Genomic DNA, 20,248 nt, shown 5'->3' with positions numbered 1-20,248 from the left:
CTCTGCTTTGGCTAACTTCGGTAGATGGCCGTTGAGACCTAATGATTCTCGTGTTTAAGCTGACCATGAAAATCCTGCTAGTCTGTAGCCAGGGGGACTTGGAGGTCCGCTCTTATGAGGGAAAGTGAAGTACCACTGCGAGCCAAGACGAGCTTCCTCCGCTTACTGGGTAAATGATTACATTATCCCCTTTTGGCGTCCCTTTGAATACGCACATACAAAACATGCCGTTATCACTTTTGATCGACAGAAGAATATTCGCAGTTTCATCAACGAGACGGTCTAGGGTGGCTACGTAGTGATGCAAACACCCGTAATGCAAAACAGACTTGTGTGAACGTCGGCAAAATCAGTTTTAAACCTGATAGCACTTTGGGTGTTGGTCGAAGCAAATATCTTAACCAAAGAGATAGCACTTTAAATGATCGCATTTTTATCGCAGTCCTTTTAAACGTCACCACCATCAGTCCTGTTGTTATTGCATAGGTGATCCTTTGAGATGAGACGCCCCCAAAGGATAGCAGATTCGGATGACTCTTTTAAACACCCCTAAGGGATAGCAGTTGGTATAAATTCACATCCTAAAAGATAAGACAACCATCGCCGTATATTTATAGTCCCCCACCACCAGGTGCAAATAGCGTCAAATAAAGAAAATCTGAATAATCCAAACTAACAACAAATTTACAGCTAAAGAATTTTGGTCCCGACTCTAGCTGCTGTTCAAACCGCCAAAAGCAATATATCACGGGTACGTGGCCGGGATAACAGGGATGCGCAGTCTGCGAACTCTCGTAATGATCTTCAAATGCTAAACAACTTGCTGGCCTATGTGATTCAAAATAACAGCAGGCGCGTACCCAGGAATGGCTTGGGGGGGGGGGGGGGGGGGGGGGGGGGGGGGGGGGGCATGGGGTCGCATGGAGTTTTTTCCGCCAAGGGGGAGGGAATCGCCTTCCTGTGTACGTATTTTCTTGAAGATAGGTTGCGCGATTAGATACCATTTCAGTGAAAACGCTCCAAGGATTTTGTATGACGGAAGCCAGTAGGCAATTTTAGCCTTTGGAAATCTTCAGCAAAAAATATTGCCAACCAGGTAAATACAAAATGCTTTTTGTTTATTCTTCAAAAAGAAGACTGTATTTCACCGAATGAGGACCGGGAATTTAGACACTCGTGCTATCTATGTTTTTTGAAAAAAAAAAAAAAAAAAGCCATTTCATCAGCAACAGACCAAAATACAGTTCCCACAATTTATTTACATAACGAAAGTAATGATATACTTCGTTTTTCTTTAGGCCCATGTGAAATATTAATACATCGAAAAACAGACTAGATTAGACCAAATTTATACATTGAATGTCTGATCGCGTGTCGCCTTATTTGCGCAAACGATAGTGCATAAAACTAGACTTGATAAAAGAAAATATTTTATGCTATAATCAAGTTTGGATGATCAAGGCCATATCGGTATATTCACACTTTTAGTTTGTTTGCACTCGAACTTGTCAAAAACACGACTTAAAAGTCCTCCACCGATTGTATGTTAAGAAGAGCCATGTACCAAATATGTTCTTGAGTTGTTACATAAGACAGAATCATGTTTGCAAACTATAAAAGAAACAGGCACAAGATGGCCGTTATACAACAGGCTACCCCGTTAGCATAGGCCTCTTTTTTCTCTATTCCCCTAAGCTGGTATTCGCAAGACGAAGAGACGAACGCAACCCTAAGAAATAAGGAGAAAAGAAACCTCTGCTGCAGGATTGGAGCGAACCTTAGTACCTTATACTGTCGTATACTTCTTGGAAATAAAAAAAATGCCAACGCCAACAGCGACTAAAGCCTAAGGCGAACAATACTTTTCATGTGCCATCCCATATGCATGCAATTGAAGACGAAACATTAGACTTGGTTCGTTCGCATGCTTTTGAAAGGCACATGTAAAATTAAACGTTTGCCTAAGGCTGGTTTTCATTTGATCAGTACGGTCGGGCTTGGCGAACAAACCCATCGTTCTGTGTTGGGTGACCGATTAATCATTACGCTTCAACGTAAGGATCATATGAGAACAGCCATTAAGCTGGAAATAAATATTTCTTTCGGCCAATCACATAAAAAATATTGAATGCCAAGAATCCCAGACATTGTTGCGGAATAAGAGTAAATTTTACATATACTATAAGAAAACGTATGTACATTCTTAGAAGTCTTATAATTTGTTGGCATGATACTGTATTTGGACGAATTTATCATTTTGACAAAAAAACTAGTTAAAGTTGCGTTTACTGCGTAAAATGGGAACGTCACGAACAGCGTGAGTCGGTCACGCCATTGTGCGCACCATATCACCCTTCTCTTGTAGTCACGCTCATTAGACGAACGTTGATCGATTTAGCGGCCTTAGACGAACGTTGATCGATTTAGCGGCCTTAAAGGCGGCGATTCCCAATGAGCAGAACTTGTTCGCTGGAAAAACCTCTTCTTCTTCTGTTTACGGAAAATATCGGACAAATCAGGCATAGCGACCGGCCCGAAGATCACGTCCGTTTCGATTTTAGCTAGCTCTTGGTTTATCAGCGTGGCCCGTAATCTATTATTCTGTGCCCACGCCGGGATCTTCTTTCTCGGTGCGTCCTCGTCGTCGGTTGAGTCATCACTGCAGATGTCATCAATGTTGTAGTTGTCTCCTTGCGTGACACTGCGTGATCGTGGGGGAGGGGGTGGGGTCATATCGTAGGAGTCGGGACCGTTTTTACTAGCTTGGTCTTTAAGTCGTTCCTCCATGCGTTTCCTTTCAAGCTCCAGTTTGAGCGCTCTTTCCCTCTCCTCGCGCATCATCTGTTCGCGTGCCAGGCGAAGTTTTTCTTCCCGTGCCTTTAGCTCCCGCTCCCTCCTCTCTTGCTCCGCCTTCTCTTTGAGGAGCTGACAGATTCTCTTCCGCTCTCGTTCCTCCCTTTCTTTCTCCTCCTTCGCTTTACGTTCCACCTCTTCCTGCTAAAATACAATGACTCATGTTAGACTCCCTTAAAATCACATAAATTTAAGAAGCTAATCTCTTTCCTTAGAGTTGGAATCCTGAATTATATCAACGCAGATACAACGTACTTGAGTCCAAGGCATAGAAAGCGCTTTCGACAGCCGACAGAAGACTTAGAAAAACGGTACACCACATTCGAATTGTTTTTTTTTTCAGAGCGGAATCGGAGAAGCCTTGTTTTGTTTCTAAGGACAACAATCAACGCTCCACAAAAGTCATTTATGGGAAAAAAACCAATAAAGAGGAAAGCTCTTCTGTGGTTGAGCCCAATAAAAATAGCACTCTGTTCTTTTATGGAATCAAAACATAAGACATGATAAAATCTGGCATAATGACATTGTGGATTATCAGTAACATAGGGTGAGCTACCCATGTTTACTGTCACCGTACCTTTTTCTCTTTCTCCTCAATCTCTTTCATGATTCGCGCCTTCTCTTCCGTCCTCTCCCGCTCCATATCTTTCTCTCTCTCCTCCTGCTGGTGTTTGGCCTCTGCAATCTTCCTCTGCCTCTCCTGCTCCTCGAATTCCTGCTTCCTCAAGAGTAACTCCTGGTGCCTCTTCGCCTCCTCTTCCTGCTCTAACTGCCGCTGTTTTCTCGCCTCCTCTTCCTGTTTTCGTCTGGCGTCAAGGTCTGCCTTCTTTTGAAGCCTCAGTCTGCGCTTAGCATCCTCTTCTCTTTCCTTTTTCTTCTTCGCTTTCTCGGTCAGCGTCGAGATCAGCTTGTCTTTCTCTAAGAGTTGTTTCTTTTTCTCCATGAGTTCTCGTTGCCTCTCGGCGCGGAGCTCGGCGACTCGTTTCTCCTTTTCTTCCCGTTTCCTGTTAAGAGACGAAAGAGGCTTGTGAGAATTGTACGCATCCCTAAGAGTGACTTTAAGCGCCCAGATTCAAATAAGCGCGTTGCCTCAACCTAGCACCCCTTCTTAAAGAATGTCGACCAACCACTCCTTTGTTATTGTATAATATACAATAATACAGTAGTTGTTTTTTTTTGCAAGGAAACTTCGAAATAACAATCTACAAGAAGTCTGATACGTTATTGACGAAGGTTGATTGAAAATATCTTAGTTACTCGTTTAATTAGCCGAAGGAAATGGATACTTGTGACTAGGCATTGAGCGGGGGTATGAAATGGCGGCGTGATTAGCCTTCTTTAAGGCACAAATCGCCATATACCCGCCCAAAAACATGACAGTTATTCATCCAGAGTGAAGTCCCATAGGTTGCAATCCCCCTATTACAAGTGGTGTTTTGGTGTATTGTATTTATTCTCCTGGTTTACGAATACGACTATTTGGGCCATTTGTATTGATTCAACATATTTTACGTTTTCAATATTTCATATAAAAGTGAGGCAAAAGTTTTCACAGTTGGGGTGACTGATTAGTAATTATAGATTGAGTTTTCGATCAAATCTAAAAACTCACTTTTTCTGCTCTTCAACTTTCTTCTGCCGTTGAATCTCGAGTTGTTCCATGCGCTCTCTCTCCTTCTTCGCCTTCTCTTCTATGGCATACTTGAGTCTTTGGGTTTTCTCCTGGATGAGATAAGGTTCACGATAAATGTTAGTAGCTTCACTATACTGCGCCTTATTTGTTCTGCCTGTTTTTAAAGCACGATGAGTGTCTATACAATTGTGAGGAAGCTTGTTCAAATGATGTTTACGGTATTCTCTCAGAAGAATTTGGAAACATATACTAACCTTTTTATCGACTTTTTTCGGGGTGTTTCTTTTGATGAAGCTGTTGATGACGATGTTTCTATGCTGCAAGAAGAACCACATATTTTACACACTCATAACTTATACGCAAATTGCCAACTCATATCCTTTCTCCTAAATGTATTAACATTGTCCTTTAACTATCTGCCAGCAAGGCTGACTAGAGAATGATCATTGCCTTCTTTAAGCACCATATGGCTACATTGTCATGTTGCAATAAGCCACTAAATTAAGATACATGACGGTATACCTTAGAGATCCCTGCTGCAGTTTCCGCTTGCTTCCTCGGTGTTCCTGGATCATCTGGAGTGGTATCATGTTCATCTGTTGAGTGGGCGTGTATCTCATCCTCATCCCCGCTGCTAGCCTCTTCAGATTCACTGCTGGTTTGGTCACTAGCCTTGCGCTTGATCCGTGAGGATGCCCTGGTCTGTGGCCTTAAATAAAATTGGAAAGAGTTCCTGGTTAGTACGCCATTATTATGAAATCGCAGGACACTGTGCAAAAAAACCTCTTTAGCTGGTTACATTTAACATTTTTTTTTTGTTTGGGAAAATTTAGAGTAGTTTGTGCTGCATTGCAACAACACTTTTTTGTCCTTGGTCCATTTCTTACTGACTAGGGAAGTAAACAGCCTTTTATGAGACATAATTTGAAATCTGCTAATTTAGACTAAAAATATGCATGAAACAGAGATCGCTACATAAAGGACACCTTTCTATACTCGTTTCATTAAGCTTCTATCACAGGGGCTTTTTAACCAAGGGCTCAATTTTAGTGGCTCAACAATCGAAGTCAACCAGATAAAGTTGCAAAGTAACAAAAAACAAAAAGTTCAACTGTTACAATGAACAGGTGATTATCGTTGCTAACGAAACATTAGTATATGAGATCACCAGCTAAAGATGTATGAAGAATCTATTAGTCCATTACAGCCAATCACCAGTTTACCTCCGGTTGATTATTTTACAATCTCCAATGATTTTTAACGGAAAACGCGAAAAATATTTCAAACTTGTGAATCAGTATGTCTATTGGAAAACTCTTCAAGGATAAAATTGATAATTCAGAGCGGATGGCCTGATAAATATGCAGATTCTAATAGATTCTATTTTCTTAACAGTTGAGGTTTCCATCATACTTGAAGCTCAGTAAACTGGTGACGACACAGCTTTAACTTGTGACTAATGTATATTTATTAGTATGGATGTGGTTACAAAAACAGATAAACTTTGAGCCTCTCTACCCTCACTACAAAGTCCCCAAATATTTGTATTTTTTTTAAAGTAACAGACTAACCTCTTTGGTCCCAGGTTGACCATTTAAAACAGGTTGTACAGTACCAAAATGGCGGCGTTCAAAGCAAACGAATAGAAAATTTAGCCATATACAATACCTTTCATTCTCTTCCTTGCTCTCATCTTCTTTCTTATCATGGCTTTCCTCTACTTCTTCCAAATGATCAGAGGCATCATGGAACACCTCATCTCCTCCATCATTTTCCTCGTCCTCTTTCTTACACTCATGTAATACAGCACAAACAGACTTGGTAGACTCCTCAGGGCTTGAACTTGATGTGACTGTGCCAACACTGGAAGAAACTGTTGTGGTAACAATTATTTCACTGACAGCCTCACTAGCTGCATTTATATCTTCTCTCTCCTCTGAGAACAATTCCCCTCTGATATCATCCATATCTCCATCATTGTCATCAGAACTCTTATGGCTACTGGAGGTTGGGGTCAAGGGTGGCATCAACTTTTGTGTATTCAGCTTCAATTTAACTGAACTCTTCACAAGGCTTTTCTGCTGTGTTTGACGCTTTCTTGTTCTAGGAGAGGGTGTGCACTCTTTTTGTGTTACTCTGCAACTGCGTCTCTTGTCAGGGGATCCAGCACTTGAAGTTACAATTTTGTCTTCCGGCTTGGGTGAGCTTCCATGTGTGATACAAACCTTTTCCCCACCTGGACTGTCATCCCTGTTTTCTCTGCCAAGAGTTGGGGTAGATGTCGAGACAAATGCAACGTCTTCTTCATTATTGTTTTTCTGTTTATCTTCATTGGCTGATAATGTACCATTTGCTGAAGCATCTGAACGTGTAAGTCTTTTGGATCTTCGAAGAACAGGAGACTCCTGTGACTTTCTCTTTCCTTTAGGATCTGATTCATTTCTCTGTTTCGGCTCTTGCTCTGGCAAAACCTCTACAACTTCAACCACCTGGCTGTGTTCATCTTCTTTGATTGAGCTTTCTGTAGTTTCTTGAATCACAGACAATGGCTTCACTGGGCTTATAACAATACTCATTGAAGTCTTACATCGGCGAGGAGATGGGGTATTCTGATTTGCATTAAGAGAGGAGTGAACCTCTGGTGTTTCTGGAATAATCACTTCAACCTTTGGTGAAATCTCTTTTTGTGGAGTGTCAGACATTTTAAGTTTCTTTGCAGATTCTTGATTTTCAGGAGTAGTGGAAACATGGGTTTCAAAATCTGTGCTACTCTCTACTTTCTCTTCTTGTATTATTTCACTTTGTTTCCTTTTGTTTTTGTTCGACTTTTCATCTTCAAAATCTACAAAACTGTTATCAGTAGTATCAACCTTGGCAGTGGCTTCAGCATTCTTTTTGCCTCTTGTAACACGCTTTGGTTTGGGGTTTTCTTCTTCAGTCTCTTTCGAAGATGAATCATCATTAAGTTTCCGTTTACTTCTTGTGGTTCGTTTTGGTTGTGTTTGCTTTTCCTCCTCCTCAACTGTTGTGTCATTGTTCTTGGATGCCTGCTTTGTATTTTTGACACCTCTCTTGGGTTGCTTTTTACTTTGCCTAGCAGGCTGCTTTCTGCCTCCTCTACTGGGCTTTCCTTGGGTGCTTTCTTCAAGGAGGTCATCAGTATTCTGGACAGGGGAGCTGATGGCTGGACGTTTACATTTTGGGGACAAGATAACGTCCGTAGGAATGACAGAAACAGGAGATGATGCCTGGAAGCTGTTTTCATTAAAGTATGATTCATTCAGATACAGTGGAATCTCCTTCTCACGCTTTCTCTTCATGCTTGGCGTCTTTGGCAGCAAAGGAATGCTATCACTACTGCAACAGATATTAATTTAAATGAAAGACAAATTCCATATTTGTAATTGCTATCATTATAGCCTGACAGGCACTACTGTAGACACCGGAAAATAGTTCCAGTTTTGGTTGACACGATATTCATAACTAGGTTTCTGCTTACGCATTAAGTCTCTATGAGTGCTTAACATGTAACTGACTGTACTTGTCATTCTTGATACAGAATGATACACGTAGTTCAGTTACTACTACAGTATTTCAGCTACATTTATGCAGCTGGAAATGCAACTTAAAATTGAATTGCAAGTTGCAGGAAAAATTGCCTCGTGTAACATGGCCTGTACTTGTAGGCTTGTAGCCCAATCAATCCAACCTTTAAAAAATAATCTATCATTTCTTTTGTGTTTTATGCACCTATCAGTGGCTTCCCCGAGGGGTCAACCCCCGGGGATATGTGGGGGACATCAGGGGGATGGCAGGTAGATATGGGCCCTGGGGTCTGGCAAATACTCGGCTTTGTATTTGCGAAACAAGTTTTGGTTGGGGGAATTGTCATGACTTTGTATTTCTTCTTTTGTCAATTAAAATATATTTGGGTACCGCCGTCAATGGCATTATTTGGTTTTGAAGCCCTTTATCTGCGTGGGCGCAAGCTTGCTGCCATATTTGAGGAAAAATATTGAACTAAATGTTCCGGCTCCATGTGTTGTTTTTTCCAGCGTATAATATCATGTTACAGTGATTACCGCTCGTTCTCTTTCATCCTCGTCTGCCCGATTTGAAGCCGAAAAGTTTAGTAAAATCGAGTGTATTGACATTGGGGAGGAGGAGGCAGAGCTGCTTGACAAGTTTTTTTGCAGCAAGTGTGTTAAACAAATTGTTCTATGCTGTCGAATTTATTTTTGTGTCTCAACTATAAATGGTACCCAGCACTTAGTTTTTATCAGCAGTCTCGTGTGTTCAGGCATGTAATTAGAAATACTTGTCTGGCAAAAAGGGCACCCAATAAGCAAATATCACCCATAATTTCTTGAGAAAAGTGCATGGAAGTTGGCATGTGACTAAGGGGAAAAGTTTGTCAAGTTGACGTGTTTCATGGGAAGTCTCCAACATCACAAGTCAAGGTATGTCTCAACTTCAAGGTGAATTAAATTGTCAACCTTCTAGAAACTGTTAGATAGCAGGGGGATTGCAACGCAAAAAGAACCTAACAAGGGGACTTAGTAGATGAAAAATTCCCTTCCCCAGGGGGAAACCATTGAGATTGTTTCTCCAATTTTACAATCCCCGTGGTATCCCCAGGGGTCGACCCCTCGGGCAAGCCGCTGATAGGTGCATTATACAAGAAGGATTTCAGTTTTATCTAAGTTAACATAACAGAGTAATAAATCTTGGCCATAGCCCGAAATAGTTCCTAATTAACAGTTTAATACATCTTAAAAACATCACACTATTCTGAAATAACCTTCTTTTGAGAAATGCTGAAGATCAGTTTAAAAAAAACAACTCACCTTCCAAACTGACTTTTTGCTTCAGCAAGAATTTCGTTTAGCCATTTAAAGCTTTCATCCACAGATGTCTTGAATTCTTCTAAGAGCTCCGACGCCTTTTTATGAAACACATACCCAAACGGTTCCTTATTTGGTTTCGGGAACGCCATTTTGATCAACTCACGCGGGAACGAACACGAAATGTCTTCTTTGTGGTTCTAACTTTAGTTACAGATCACGAGAAAATTCCGGCATTAGAAAGGCCTCAGACTACTCCAGGAGAGTTTGAGAAGGTTTTTTCAAGGCAGATCGCCTCACTTGAACTTCTATAGCAGAAAAACAACAATTTAACTTAGATTTTACACAAGACCGAATCTGATAAACAACCAACAGCTTGCAAACTCTCACAAACATCAAGTTCGTATTTGAGGCGGTAAATTTCTACTAACCTTCTATCAATTTTGGAAAAAGGGTCCCTATATTATCTGCTCCTAAGTTCGTCTGCGGAATTAGAAGAAATAAAGCAGCTAAAAACTTATGATTCGCGATTTTCTTTGCCGGCGCAAACGAATGCTTCAGAACACTCCGCCTTCCTTTATTTCACGCATTTGAATTTTACCGAACGTTGCCACCGACCAATCAAAACACAGAATACTTTTTATGGCTGGGTGGCGATGGGTTTCCTGTGTTATTGTTACCCAAATAAAAGTGAATAATATCCTGTTTAATTTTTCATATTAAAATTTTTCTTTTAACTCATCACAAATTTACATGCTAGTAGCTTTAATTTATCAAATGCAGGCGAATTTTTTTTAGCTGTAAAGAAGTAAGCTTTTCCGCAAAGGCCTAAGCTAAATGGGTCTAACATCTTTTTAGGAAATAAATGATTACACAATAAGGTTAAATCAATTTTATTGCTTTTAATTTATTCCTGTAGATAAAGTAGATTTATTTTCTAAAAGTAAAAATATCGACTTCAATGGCTTTCTTGCGGGTAGCCTGTGATGGCACATGCGCAGATGTCAATGTTGTCACGAAGTCTTGTAAAAGATGGAAGTGTGTTGTTTATTGTTATAACGGAAGATTTCTCGGCATTTTACGGCAAGCTTCAAAACAACCTGCCATTATCTCAAAGACCAGATCTAGATGAATATAATATGACGAATCTGCATTTGAAATCTGTTAGTTGATCGATAAAGCCAGCAGCAACATGGAAAGAATTCGCATGTGACATGGTATTCTCGCGCCGGTGGCAGGTTTGAGATTTTCCTTCATTATACGCGGAAAACCGAAGTACAAGAAAAATGCCGGGGATCGTTGTCTTTAGACGAAGATGGATGGTGGCAAGCGATGATTTTGTAATTCCCTTTACGATTGCTTTCGTTGTACGGGGAATATGGTAAGTTAAAAAATCGAGGATCTCATTACTCTAGTTTCTTTCTCAAGCTCAGTAATAAGCCAATACATAAATCTCCTCGTGGATTACAAACACGCTAATGTGATACGTAAATATAATATTTTGGTATCACGAAATACAACTTGAACCTTACATCCGCATAGCTATTATCGAAGGCGCGCGAATTCGAAATCCGGCGTTATTCGAGAACGTCTTTCTCACAAAGATTCAAGTTTTACAAGAGTCATACTTGCACAACTTCATTACAAAATACTATTTTTCATTATTTCGATTTTTTTAGAATTGAGTAGTTAGGCTAAGGCGATGTCTAGTTTGTTGTGCAATTCGAGCGCGTTAAGAATGGAGCAAGCAGCCCTTAAACTACCAGACATTTAGACATTTTCGCTGATTTATTGAGAGTGTACAATACAATTTCCAACAGTGCGTATTCCCAATGTTTCAGATAACATACCTCAAAATAATTGGAAATGACCATGAATTCGCAAACAGAGAAATGGAAGCAATTTCCCTAGCTATAATATCGCTAGTGTAACATGTATTGTGTCATAATTTCGCTTGGCAGAAGATTTCATACACTTGAATATTTAATGCAGTATTCTATGGCAGTTTGAATGTTGATGTAATTTAGTTTATTTTTGCCAGACATATCTATAGCCTGAAGTAAATAAAACCGCCTTAAATTAGCTTTTTTCCCAGCATTGCCATGCTGTTTAAAGAAATTTAAGATAAAATGCCATTCAGTAATTTTCCTGTGAAAATGTAAGGATTTCCTCAATAATACAGTCTTGATCAATTCACCCAAATGTTAATATAATGAATTATTTTCACAGTAACTATGCCAGTTGTGTGCTTATACAAATTCGGCATGTTATTTTCTTCATCTGAATTTTTCTAGCATTATCAATTGGAAATATACTTACCCTTTGTAACTGATAAAATAAAATATGATATATATGTTTACTGTGTATTTCACATCAGAGATAGACCTAATAAATGTCTTGTTCAAACACCTTTGCTAGAAGCATTTACCTAGAAATTTATCTGAACTGTTAGTGGTACTTTTCATAATTTCGCTATTTATTATTGTCCAACTTGTATTTGCATGATTTTTTTCTATTTATTTTATCAAATTCATCACAAACCTTTATTCCTTTTAATCTTAATGAAATTATGACTTTGTAAGTAAGAATCACAGTGAAAAAGTGCAACTGTGATATATTTTTTTGTTTGATAAAGAAATAAGGGGTTTAAGTCCTTAATTATATGCATAGTTCTGTATTGAATTTTCAATGTGAGTAAGTTGAAGTTAGGTTCTGGCTGGTGGTCAAATTCTATTCTCTAACTAAATAAAGGTTTTAATATTGTAACTGAATATTCAACTGTTGTTATAACTAAAAACTATAGGTTAATAGCTGTTGGGTAAAAAGAATGAACCTTGCAAATTTCCACTGCTTCGATTTCTCAATCGATTTTTTATCTAAATAACAAGGCTTTAAACAATACGACTTCATATTAAACTGTTGTAACTACAAATAAATTTAAGTATGGGTGAACAAGATAGGCCTTGGGAGAGTCCAATGCTTGGATTTCTCAAAGGATCTCTTTATCTGAATAATAAAGCAATCTTCCCAGGCCAGCAGGTGGCGATGGTTCACCAAGGACACCCTTTGTAACACACAGATAACCAGACAGAGTAACTCTACAACACAAGCACTAAATACTAAGATAAAACTAGTGAGCTGGAGACTAATATCATTGACAGAAGTGTTGAGTGGCAATTTGAACTGTTTAATGATACCCTTTAAATACTATATAGATTTATTAAGTGTGTTTAGAAGAGAAATTTAAAATTCATGATCTTAACCACAAACATACCTCAGGGTGATTGTGTTTACACATGAAGCAGCATTATATATGCACACTGTGAGCTTGCAGACTCTGTCCTTTTCTTACTATTCAATTTTTCTCAAAACATTTATAATAGTTTCCCTAATTATTTTTAAGTCTTTGGTTTTCCAGGTACTTTTTTTGTTTTGAAAATTCTATTTGACTCACAGCAGTGTGTTAATAGATAGATTGGGATTATCTGATTAAGATGGCCATGATATTTCTCAGTTGAGTAGAAATCCCTAAAAGCATGTCAAGGTGACGATATCTGCATTACTCTAGAGTAAGAGTTTCAAATTGATTTCCAGCAGGATTGTTTTAATCAAGTGGCTATGTCTAGACTAGAATACAGTTCCAAAAAGAATTTCTTATGGAAAATTGATAAAATATGTTTTATTTTTTTCCAAGTGTTTTTTCCCATAACAGCCCACTACTAATGGAAGGATAAATAAGTTAGATTTTTTTATTATTTATGACTACTATTTTTACCCAATTTGATTAAGTTGTGGATTATTATTCAAACTGTTTTGATATGAGATTATCATTTGTTTGTTTTACGGTTTTGCTATTTACTTTGCAAAAAAAAAAAAAAAGAATGATCACTATATCAGTGGCAAAAAAGAGACTGTAAAGTGTGCCTACTTCAAATCAAATGATGGCTTAAACTTAATTTGATTATAAAGGTTACAGACAAGTTAGGGAAGGGTCATTATTTAACGGGGGAGGGCTGCAATGTTTGGGGGAGGGTTTAATTTTTTGAACGCCGATTTGAGGGAGGGCCTCAATTTTTAAACAGGGTTTAGGTGAGGGGCTTATTTTTTGAACAGGTATACTGATCAATTTCCGAGCCTCCTAATATTCTGGATTTTGAAATTTTTGTGGGGAGAGCCCCAGACCTCCTAAAAGTTAAATCAATAAATATGGGCATCTTGCCTACATTTTCATGACTTCCGCTTGGATGCCCTTCTATTTGTTTTATCTTTTGAAGTTTCAGTTTTTCATCCATTATGTCATCCCCCCACTAAATTTTCAGATTGGTAGTATGAATAGATATACAAATAAGGATTCTGGTGGAAAATGATGCTATTTAGGTTTTTTTAGGTTCCTTAATTTTTAGTTGTCTTTTTGTGTGAGAGTCACCATTTTTGGGCTTTAAACAGGGGGAGGAGCGAAATTTTTGAACCGGAAAAAAATTCCAGAACCGATGAATAATTACCTTTCCCTTATATACTTATTTTGGCACTAGTAGAGTATCAACCAAATTTCCAAGCACTAATCCAGAAAAAAAACTTAACCCCTTTCCCCCATGTAAATTCTCTGGGGGGGTAATTTTATTTCTATATGAACACTGTATTTAAAACAGTGACAATTCTTGGGTGTGAGGTGGAGGCACCTTTGTAGGTGCTTGGATATTTCCTGGAATTACAATACATTATTTGTGTGCTGGTTACTCATGGTAAATTCTGACAAATTTATTTCCCAGGTTGATAATACTTGGCGTTTCTATGATACTATTCCACGGCTTCCAACACCAGCACCATCTGATCACAAAAGAGGAGAACGTATGTGAACAGACCGTCGACTACTTCATTGGTGGTTACCTTGCCCTACTATTTGCAACCGAAATCATGGAACTCTCAGTCGCATGGATGAGTGGCAAGGGGTCCTTAATGGACACAGAGCCACGGAACTTTATTCCAGCACTTCTGTACGTCCGCCTAATGTTGTCAATCATAGAGGTCGTATGGCTCGCCATTGGAGTGAAATGGATATTTTTAGACACACAAGTTTGTCCACTCACTGATGAGATTTATATTGCAAGGGCAGTGGTGGTTTTTAATTGGATGTTTTTGTTTATTGTGACTGTGATTATTCTGTGTACATTTGATACTGCTGGAAGGACGTGGTTCGCAATGCAGCGGGCAAGAGATGGAGGGCATGTATTAGGTGAGTGAATTGGTCTAATAGATATGACTAGATCTTACATTTGTCTTAGCATTCTGGTCCCTGCAACTTTTGAATTACTGTGTCTGTTCAGTATGAATTTGTTTTTATTCGTTTTTATGCTGCTGCTTTGAAAACTTTGTTCAAACCAATCAGTTACTTTTAGGTATGCAAACAGTCAACAAGACCTCAAGAAGCCAAAGACCCTGAACTCACACTTGTCAGTCTGAGTTTGTGTGAAGTTTGAGTTATTCCTTCAGGAATTACATATCTTCTACACGAAAATAAAGCAAATGAGATTAAATTCCAGTAGCAGTTTCTAGAAAATTCATATCCAGATTGTCTAACCTATATTTTTATGTCCCTTTAACACAGACTCAATAGACGCCCCATGTAAATACCGCACACGGATCGCTAAAAAGTATGAAAGCAGATGGAAGGGCTGCTTCAGATATGCTTTCTGCTGCATTGGCGCTGAGGGCCAGGGTGATGAAAACGTCTACGCCTTTATTGGCAGGTGGGGCTACAGTGGCAGTGACATCACCTATTATTAATAGCTGTGGGAACCCTGTACCATGTTTATAAATACATCAAATAATATCATAAGATATTAGTATTACTTAGGATATTAGCTGAAAATAATGCCAAATATATATTTTTTCCGGTATACATATTGATGCAAAACATGTCTGATCGACCTTAAAGTTTACTGCCGGCATGATATACACAAAGCAGAGCCAGAGTGGGCGGGGCATAGTAACCCAGGCCCCCTATGTAGCTACCAAAAGTACAATCTTTAATTATGGTAATTGCTTATAGAAAAAAGATACTAATATTGCAATGGACTGTCCCATACAATAAATATATGGGACAGTATTTAAAATAAAAATAATAATTTCTCTTTGCGAACCCTATTGTACATTCAGATAAACCTTGAACTTTAAAACACTCGAAAGATAATGAAAAATCATCTTCTCCTAATCAAAAAAATATTCAGACTCGTGTGTCCCCTCTTTGCAGGACACTAGCAGAGTTCTTCCAGGATTTAGACGTGGTCCCATCAGACTTTGCTGCAGGCCTGGTGTTGCTAAGGAGACATCAGAAATGCGAGGAACACCAGGAGCTGGAAAGAGCTCTTCAGGAGCGACGGGTCCAAGAGATGACGACAGTAAGGGAGAATTTCTGTAAACGTTTCAGTGTTCATGCAGGAGATAAGGGGACAGACACATACACAGGGGGGTGCGCAGGGTGCACGCAAGCCCCCCCCCTTGAAGGCCAAAAAGTGGGTCATTTCTCATTAAGGAATCTTCAAATACTATGCTTTTTCCATATGACTGCGCACCCCCCCTCTCTGCCAATCCTGGGGACTCTCCTGGGTGATTAGCTGGGTGCATGGTAAACTTCACCCCCTAGTGAAGTTGGACTACAATGACATTGGAAAGATAGGGTTAAGGCGTGGATTGGAGTGGCACGGATTTAAGAGGAGTAGTGGCCGCAAAAGACTGCATAGTTTTAGTTATTTTAGCAGGTAATGTAGAGAGAGTGGTCATACAAAGGCTTGCCTCACCATGTTCTTGCAATTCTTGTGTTATTTTAGGATGGAGTTAGAATGAAGAAGTCATCGCTGAGGTATCAGCGAACCAGCAACGCAAGAGTTCTTAACCTGAACAATAAGGTGACCGATTTGCAGCCATTTCTACTATTATCATATCCTCATAATCATCATTTTCTCCATAAAGGCCATCATCCTTATCATCTTAATCATCATCACCACCATCATCATCGACATCATCATTATCATCTTAACCATATTCCCAAAATCGTCATTGTCACCAGAAACGTATCATCTTTATCATTATCATCGTAATCTCATCTTTATAATCGTCATCATGTCTTCGTCATCTTTATCATCATCATCACCATCATCCTTATCATAACCTCTATCATCACCTTTACCATTACACTCAATAATCATCACCATTATTATCTTTTAAATCATCAATATGCATCTTTAACTGCAACGACATCAGCATCGTTGTCGCCATATTTGTTGTCATTACCAACGCATCATCATCAATTAGTTGTATAAGTCCTGCTGATCTTTCATACACAGGAGGAATTCTTGCTGTACAAGGAGATAGCCTACTTCATGAACCACGCCCTTGCTGCTTACGGATGGCCCATCTACATGAAAAACCACGTGCTTTGTGGCTGTTGCAAATTGGGAAAAAGCTTTAGGTGAAGATTGATGACTATTTGTTATATACAACGAGACTTTACAACGTAAATCGCGCGCTCTGATTGGTCAAGGTACATTTGTTATTAAAGGGCACACGCACGCTTTGTGTCAACATTTTCATTGTTGTATGGAGCAATAAAATTGGTGCCAATGCGGTGTTAAAGCCGCATTGTCACCTGTTTACTTCCGGTCGATTACGTAGCAATCTCCGATGGCTTTTAACGGAAAACGCGAAAAATATTTCGAAATATTGAAAGCAGTGTGTCTATTGGAAGTTTCTTCGAGGATGTGATCGATAATTTAGAGCGGATGGCCTGTTAAATATCTCGGATTCAAATAGATTCTTTTGTCTCTTGTCAGTGGAGGTTTCCGTCAGACCTTCCGGAAGTAAGCTGGTGACAATGCGGCTTTAAGTATTACTCTGTATAAAAAGTGCGAGGGACGACAGGCGTATACGATGTAACGTATAAGATGTAATGGAGCAGTGTAGCGGTTGCGACAATCTTTACTCAAATGAAAGCTCACATATCGGGGAATCTTTGAGGGTCTGTTTGATACGCGATTTTTTTAGCCGTTCGCCCAAAAAATCGCGTATCAAACAACGACGCTTGGGAAATCTGAAGTTACTTGTCCTTTCCATCGCTATTAACCCGTAAAAAACTAATACTAAACCGATGTAAACTCGGTATTAAATCTTCGAACAACCCATCCAAGGTTTCGGGCGAAGCAACTTTCGAGCGAATTGGCTTTCGAGCGAACCAGGTTTCTAGTTAAACCACCGCAATTCGTTTATTCTTAATTTCTTTCTTACATCAGGTGATGTTACGGGTATCGTACTTACGACAGTAGACATTCAAAAAATAGTGCGGGTGCACGCAAACTGATTTGATTTCAAAAGTTATGTTATTTACTTTGAGCTTTTGTGTGTATTAGATGCTGTTATGGCTGTCGTAATAACGATAGCAGACTTCACAAAATCGTACAAGTTGACGAAGACAACTGTTGTCGCTGCCATTTCTCAGCTTTAAAAAGAATAGCGGGACTTCACAACACCGACGTCATCTACGTCAGCTACCATAACTCGGTAAGTGACGTCATCCAAGCCTTTTACGTCATCTACGTCAGCTACCATAACTCGGTGAGTGACGTCATCCAAGCCTTTTACGTCATCTACGTCAGCTACCATAACTCGGTGAGTGACGTCATCCAAGCCTTTTACGTCATCTATGTCAGTTACCATAACTCGGTAATTGACGTCATCCAAGCCTATTACGCCTCTGTGTCAGCTAGCATAACTCGGTAAGTGACGTCATCCAAGCCTTTTACGTCATCTATGTCAGTTACCATAACTCGGTAAGTGACGTCATCCAAGCCTTTTACGTCATCTATGTCAGTTACCATAACTCAGTACGTTTACAAGGACGTAGCACGCGATCTTGTTTGGCGAATGCTTAATTCGACTTGTTTTTGTGTTTCTCTCCGACTAGCTGTACAAGTCCCCATTCTACGTGGCTCTTGATCACCACAAGAAAGCCGTAGTAGTGGTCATACGGGGAACTCTCTCGCTGCAGGTAACTCTTGTTACTATGGTCCACAAAAAGAAAATTTTAAAAAGTATGATAATTTATACTAGTTTGGTGTTAGGTGTGTGTATGAGCACAGTCAGTGACTACGGTAATAAGAGATCGCGTGACCTTTCTGGGTGGCAAATTGAAAACAAAATAATCAAACAAAAACATCAGAAATGACTGCGCCCGTCACACCAGAGAACGACGAAAAAGAAATTTTTAAATGAACTTAAACCCTTTCTAAAAAAAAAAAGAATTATGGCTTTTTTCTTAAGCGCTGAATAAGTTGCTTTTTGTTGCTGTTATTTTGCCGCTAAAAGGCTGAGCGCGCGCTAGTTTGCCACCCAAACAGTCACGTGATCTCTTAGCGCAAGTCCCTTTTTGCACGAATAAGTGCCTCCCATGAAAAACTAACGTGAAGAGAAAAGTGTATGCTAGAAGGGCCGCAACGAAAACAGACAGTACTACCAGCCACAATTTTTTTAATAATAATTAAAAGCTTGTTTTGTTATGGATTTTGTGAGGCTAAACCTGTGTGAGCCTTCTCACGTGACTATTTGTTCATTGGTATTGCTGATGAGATTGTCATGTTTGGATCATTCTTGCTAGGATATTCTAACAGACTTCACCGTTGAACCCGAGCGGATTCCGGCTGAAGGTGGTGACCCCTCATGGTTTGGACACAAGGTACGTCTTAAAGGGGCTGTACCACGTGTTTTATCGTGGGCCAACACTTAACCATCCGCCATTATAGAAAAGAACACAAGGTATGTCTTAAAGGGGCTGTTCCACGTGTTTTATCGTGGGCCAACACTTAACCATCCGCCATTATAGAAAAGAACACAAGGTACGTCTTAAAGGGGCTGTACCACGTGTTTTATCGTGGGCCAACACTTAACTATCCGTCATTATAGAAAAGAACACAAGGTACGTCTTAAAGGGGCTGTACCACGTGTTTTATCGTGGGCCAACACTTAACCATCCGCCATTATAGAAAAGAACACAAGGTATGTCTTAAAGGGGCTGTTCCACGTGTTTTATCGTGGGCCAACACTTAAAAATCCGCCATTATAGAAAAGAACACAAGGTATGTCTTAAAGGGGCTGTTCCACGTGTTTTATCGTGGGCCAACACTTAACTATCCGTCATTATAGAAAAGAACACAAGGTACGTCTTAAAGGGGCTGTACCACGTGTTTTATCGTGGGCCAACACTTAACTATCCGTCATTATAGAAAAGAACACAAGGTACGTCTTAAAGGGGCTGTACCACGTGTTTTATCGTGGGCCAACACTTAACCATCCGCCATTATAGAAAAGAACACAAGGTATGTCTTAAAGGGGCTGTTCCACGTGTTTTATCGTGGGCCAACACTTAACCATCCGCCATTATAGAAAAGAACACAAGGTACGTCTTAAAGGGGCTGTACCACGTGTTTTATCGTGGGCCAACACTTAACCATCCGCCATTATAGAAAAGAACACAAGGTATGTCTTAAAGGGGCTGTTCCACGTGTTTTATCGTGGGCCAACACTTAACCATCCGCCATTATAGAAAAGAACACAAGGTACGTCTTAAAGGGGCTGTACCACGTGTTTTATCGTGGGCCAACACTTAACCATCCGCCATTATAGAAAAGAACACAAGGTATGTCTTAAAGGGGCTGTACCACGTGTTTTATCGTGGGCCAACACTCAACTATCCGTCATTATAGAAAAGAACACAAGGTACGTCTTAAAGGGGCTGTAACACGTGTTTTATCGTGGGCCAACACTTTACCACCCGCCATTATAGAAAAGAACACAAGGTATGTCTTAAAGGGGCTGTACCACGTGTTTTATCGTGGGCCAACACTCAACTATCCGTCATTATAGAAAAGAA

The 20,248-nt window shown here is 39.6% G+C and overlaps 2 protein-coding genes across 4 annotated transcripts in view; one reads left to right on the top strand and one right to left on the bottom strand.

Annotated features, from left to right (window-relative positions):
* Positions 1–1,239: 1,239 nt before the first annotated feature.
* LOC116619989 (inner centromere protein A) lies at positions 1,240–9,912 on the bottom strand. Of its 2 annotated transcripts, none has more exons than XM_032385383.2 (8): positions 9,762–9,912; positions 9,334–9,638; positions 6,155–7,843; positions 5,009–5,195; positions 4,741–4,803; positions 4,466–4,575; positions 3,431–3,857; positions 1,240–2,997 (listed from the first exon to the last, which is right to left on the bottom strand). In XM_032385383.2, exons 2-8 carry the CDS (start codon positions 9,480–9,482, stop codon positions 2,404–2,406), a joined length of 3,219 nt encoding a protein of 1,072 aa, XP_032241274.2. In that variant the 5' UTR covers positions 9,483–9,638; positions 9,762–9,912; the 3' UTR covers positions 1,240–2,403. The 2 variants fall into 2 exon arrangements, with proteins under 2 accessions (XP_032241274.2, XP_032241275.2); XM_032385384.2 differs by having other exon boundaries at positions 6,155–7,840.
* Positions 9,913–10,336: 424 nt separating this feature from the next.
* Positions 10,337–20,248, top strand: part of LOC5515611 (diacylglycerol lipase-alpha) — a 28,314-nt gene continuing 18,402 nt past the window's right edge. For both annotated transcript variants that reach the window (XM_048722852.1, XM_048722853.1), the window contains exons 1-9: positions 10,337–10,711; positions 14,100–14,563; positions 14,936–15,077; positions 15,581–15,728; positions 16,158–16,235; positions 16,674–16,798; positions 17,733–17,883; positions 18,287–18,370; positions 18,977–19,054. In XM_048722852.1, the coding sequence (XP_048578809.1) occupies positions 10,617–10,711; positions 14,100–14,563; positions 14,936–15,077; positions 15,581–15,728; positions 16,158–16,235; positions 16,674–16,798; positions 17,733–17,883; positions 18,287–18,370; positions 18,977–19,054 (1,365 nt within the window). In that variant the 5' untranslated portion in view covers positions 10,337–10,616. The remainder of the gene's footprint in view (positions 10,712–14,099; positions 14,564–14,935; positions 15,078–15,580; positions 15,729–16,157; positions 16,236–16,673; positions 16,799–17,732; positions 17,884–18,286; positions 18,371–18,976; positions 19,055–20,248) is intronic.

This window comes from Nematostella vectensis, chromosome 15, assembly GCF_932526225.1.
Source record: "Nematostella vectensis chromosome 15, jaNemVect1.1, whole genome shotgun sequence".
Taxonomy (NCBI): Eukaryota; Metazoa; Cnidaria; class Anthozoa; order Actiniaria; family Edwardsiidae; genus Nematostella; species Nematostella vectensis.
Note: the sequence above shows the minus strand (reverse complement) of the source record. Positions and strands in the feature narration are given on the sequence as shown.

What these genes read in the sequence shown, in the direction of transcription:
- LOC116619989 (XM_032385383.2), bottom strand. Translation starts at nt 9,482, where the DNA reads ATGGCGTTCCCGAAACCAAATAAGGAACCGTTTGGGTATGTGTTTCAT. An exon ending in CTGCAGCAGGGATCTCTAAG is followed by an intron (nt 4,804 to 5,008) that starts GTATACCGTCAT and finishes TTCTTCTTGCAG; the next exon opens with CATAGAAACATCGTCATCAA. An exon ending in TTGAGGAGAAAGAGAAAAAG is followed by an intron (nt 2,998 to 3,430) that starts GTACGGTGACAG and finishes ATTGTATTTTAG; the next exon opens with CAGGAAGAGGTGGAACGTAA.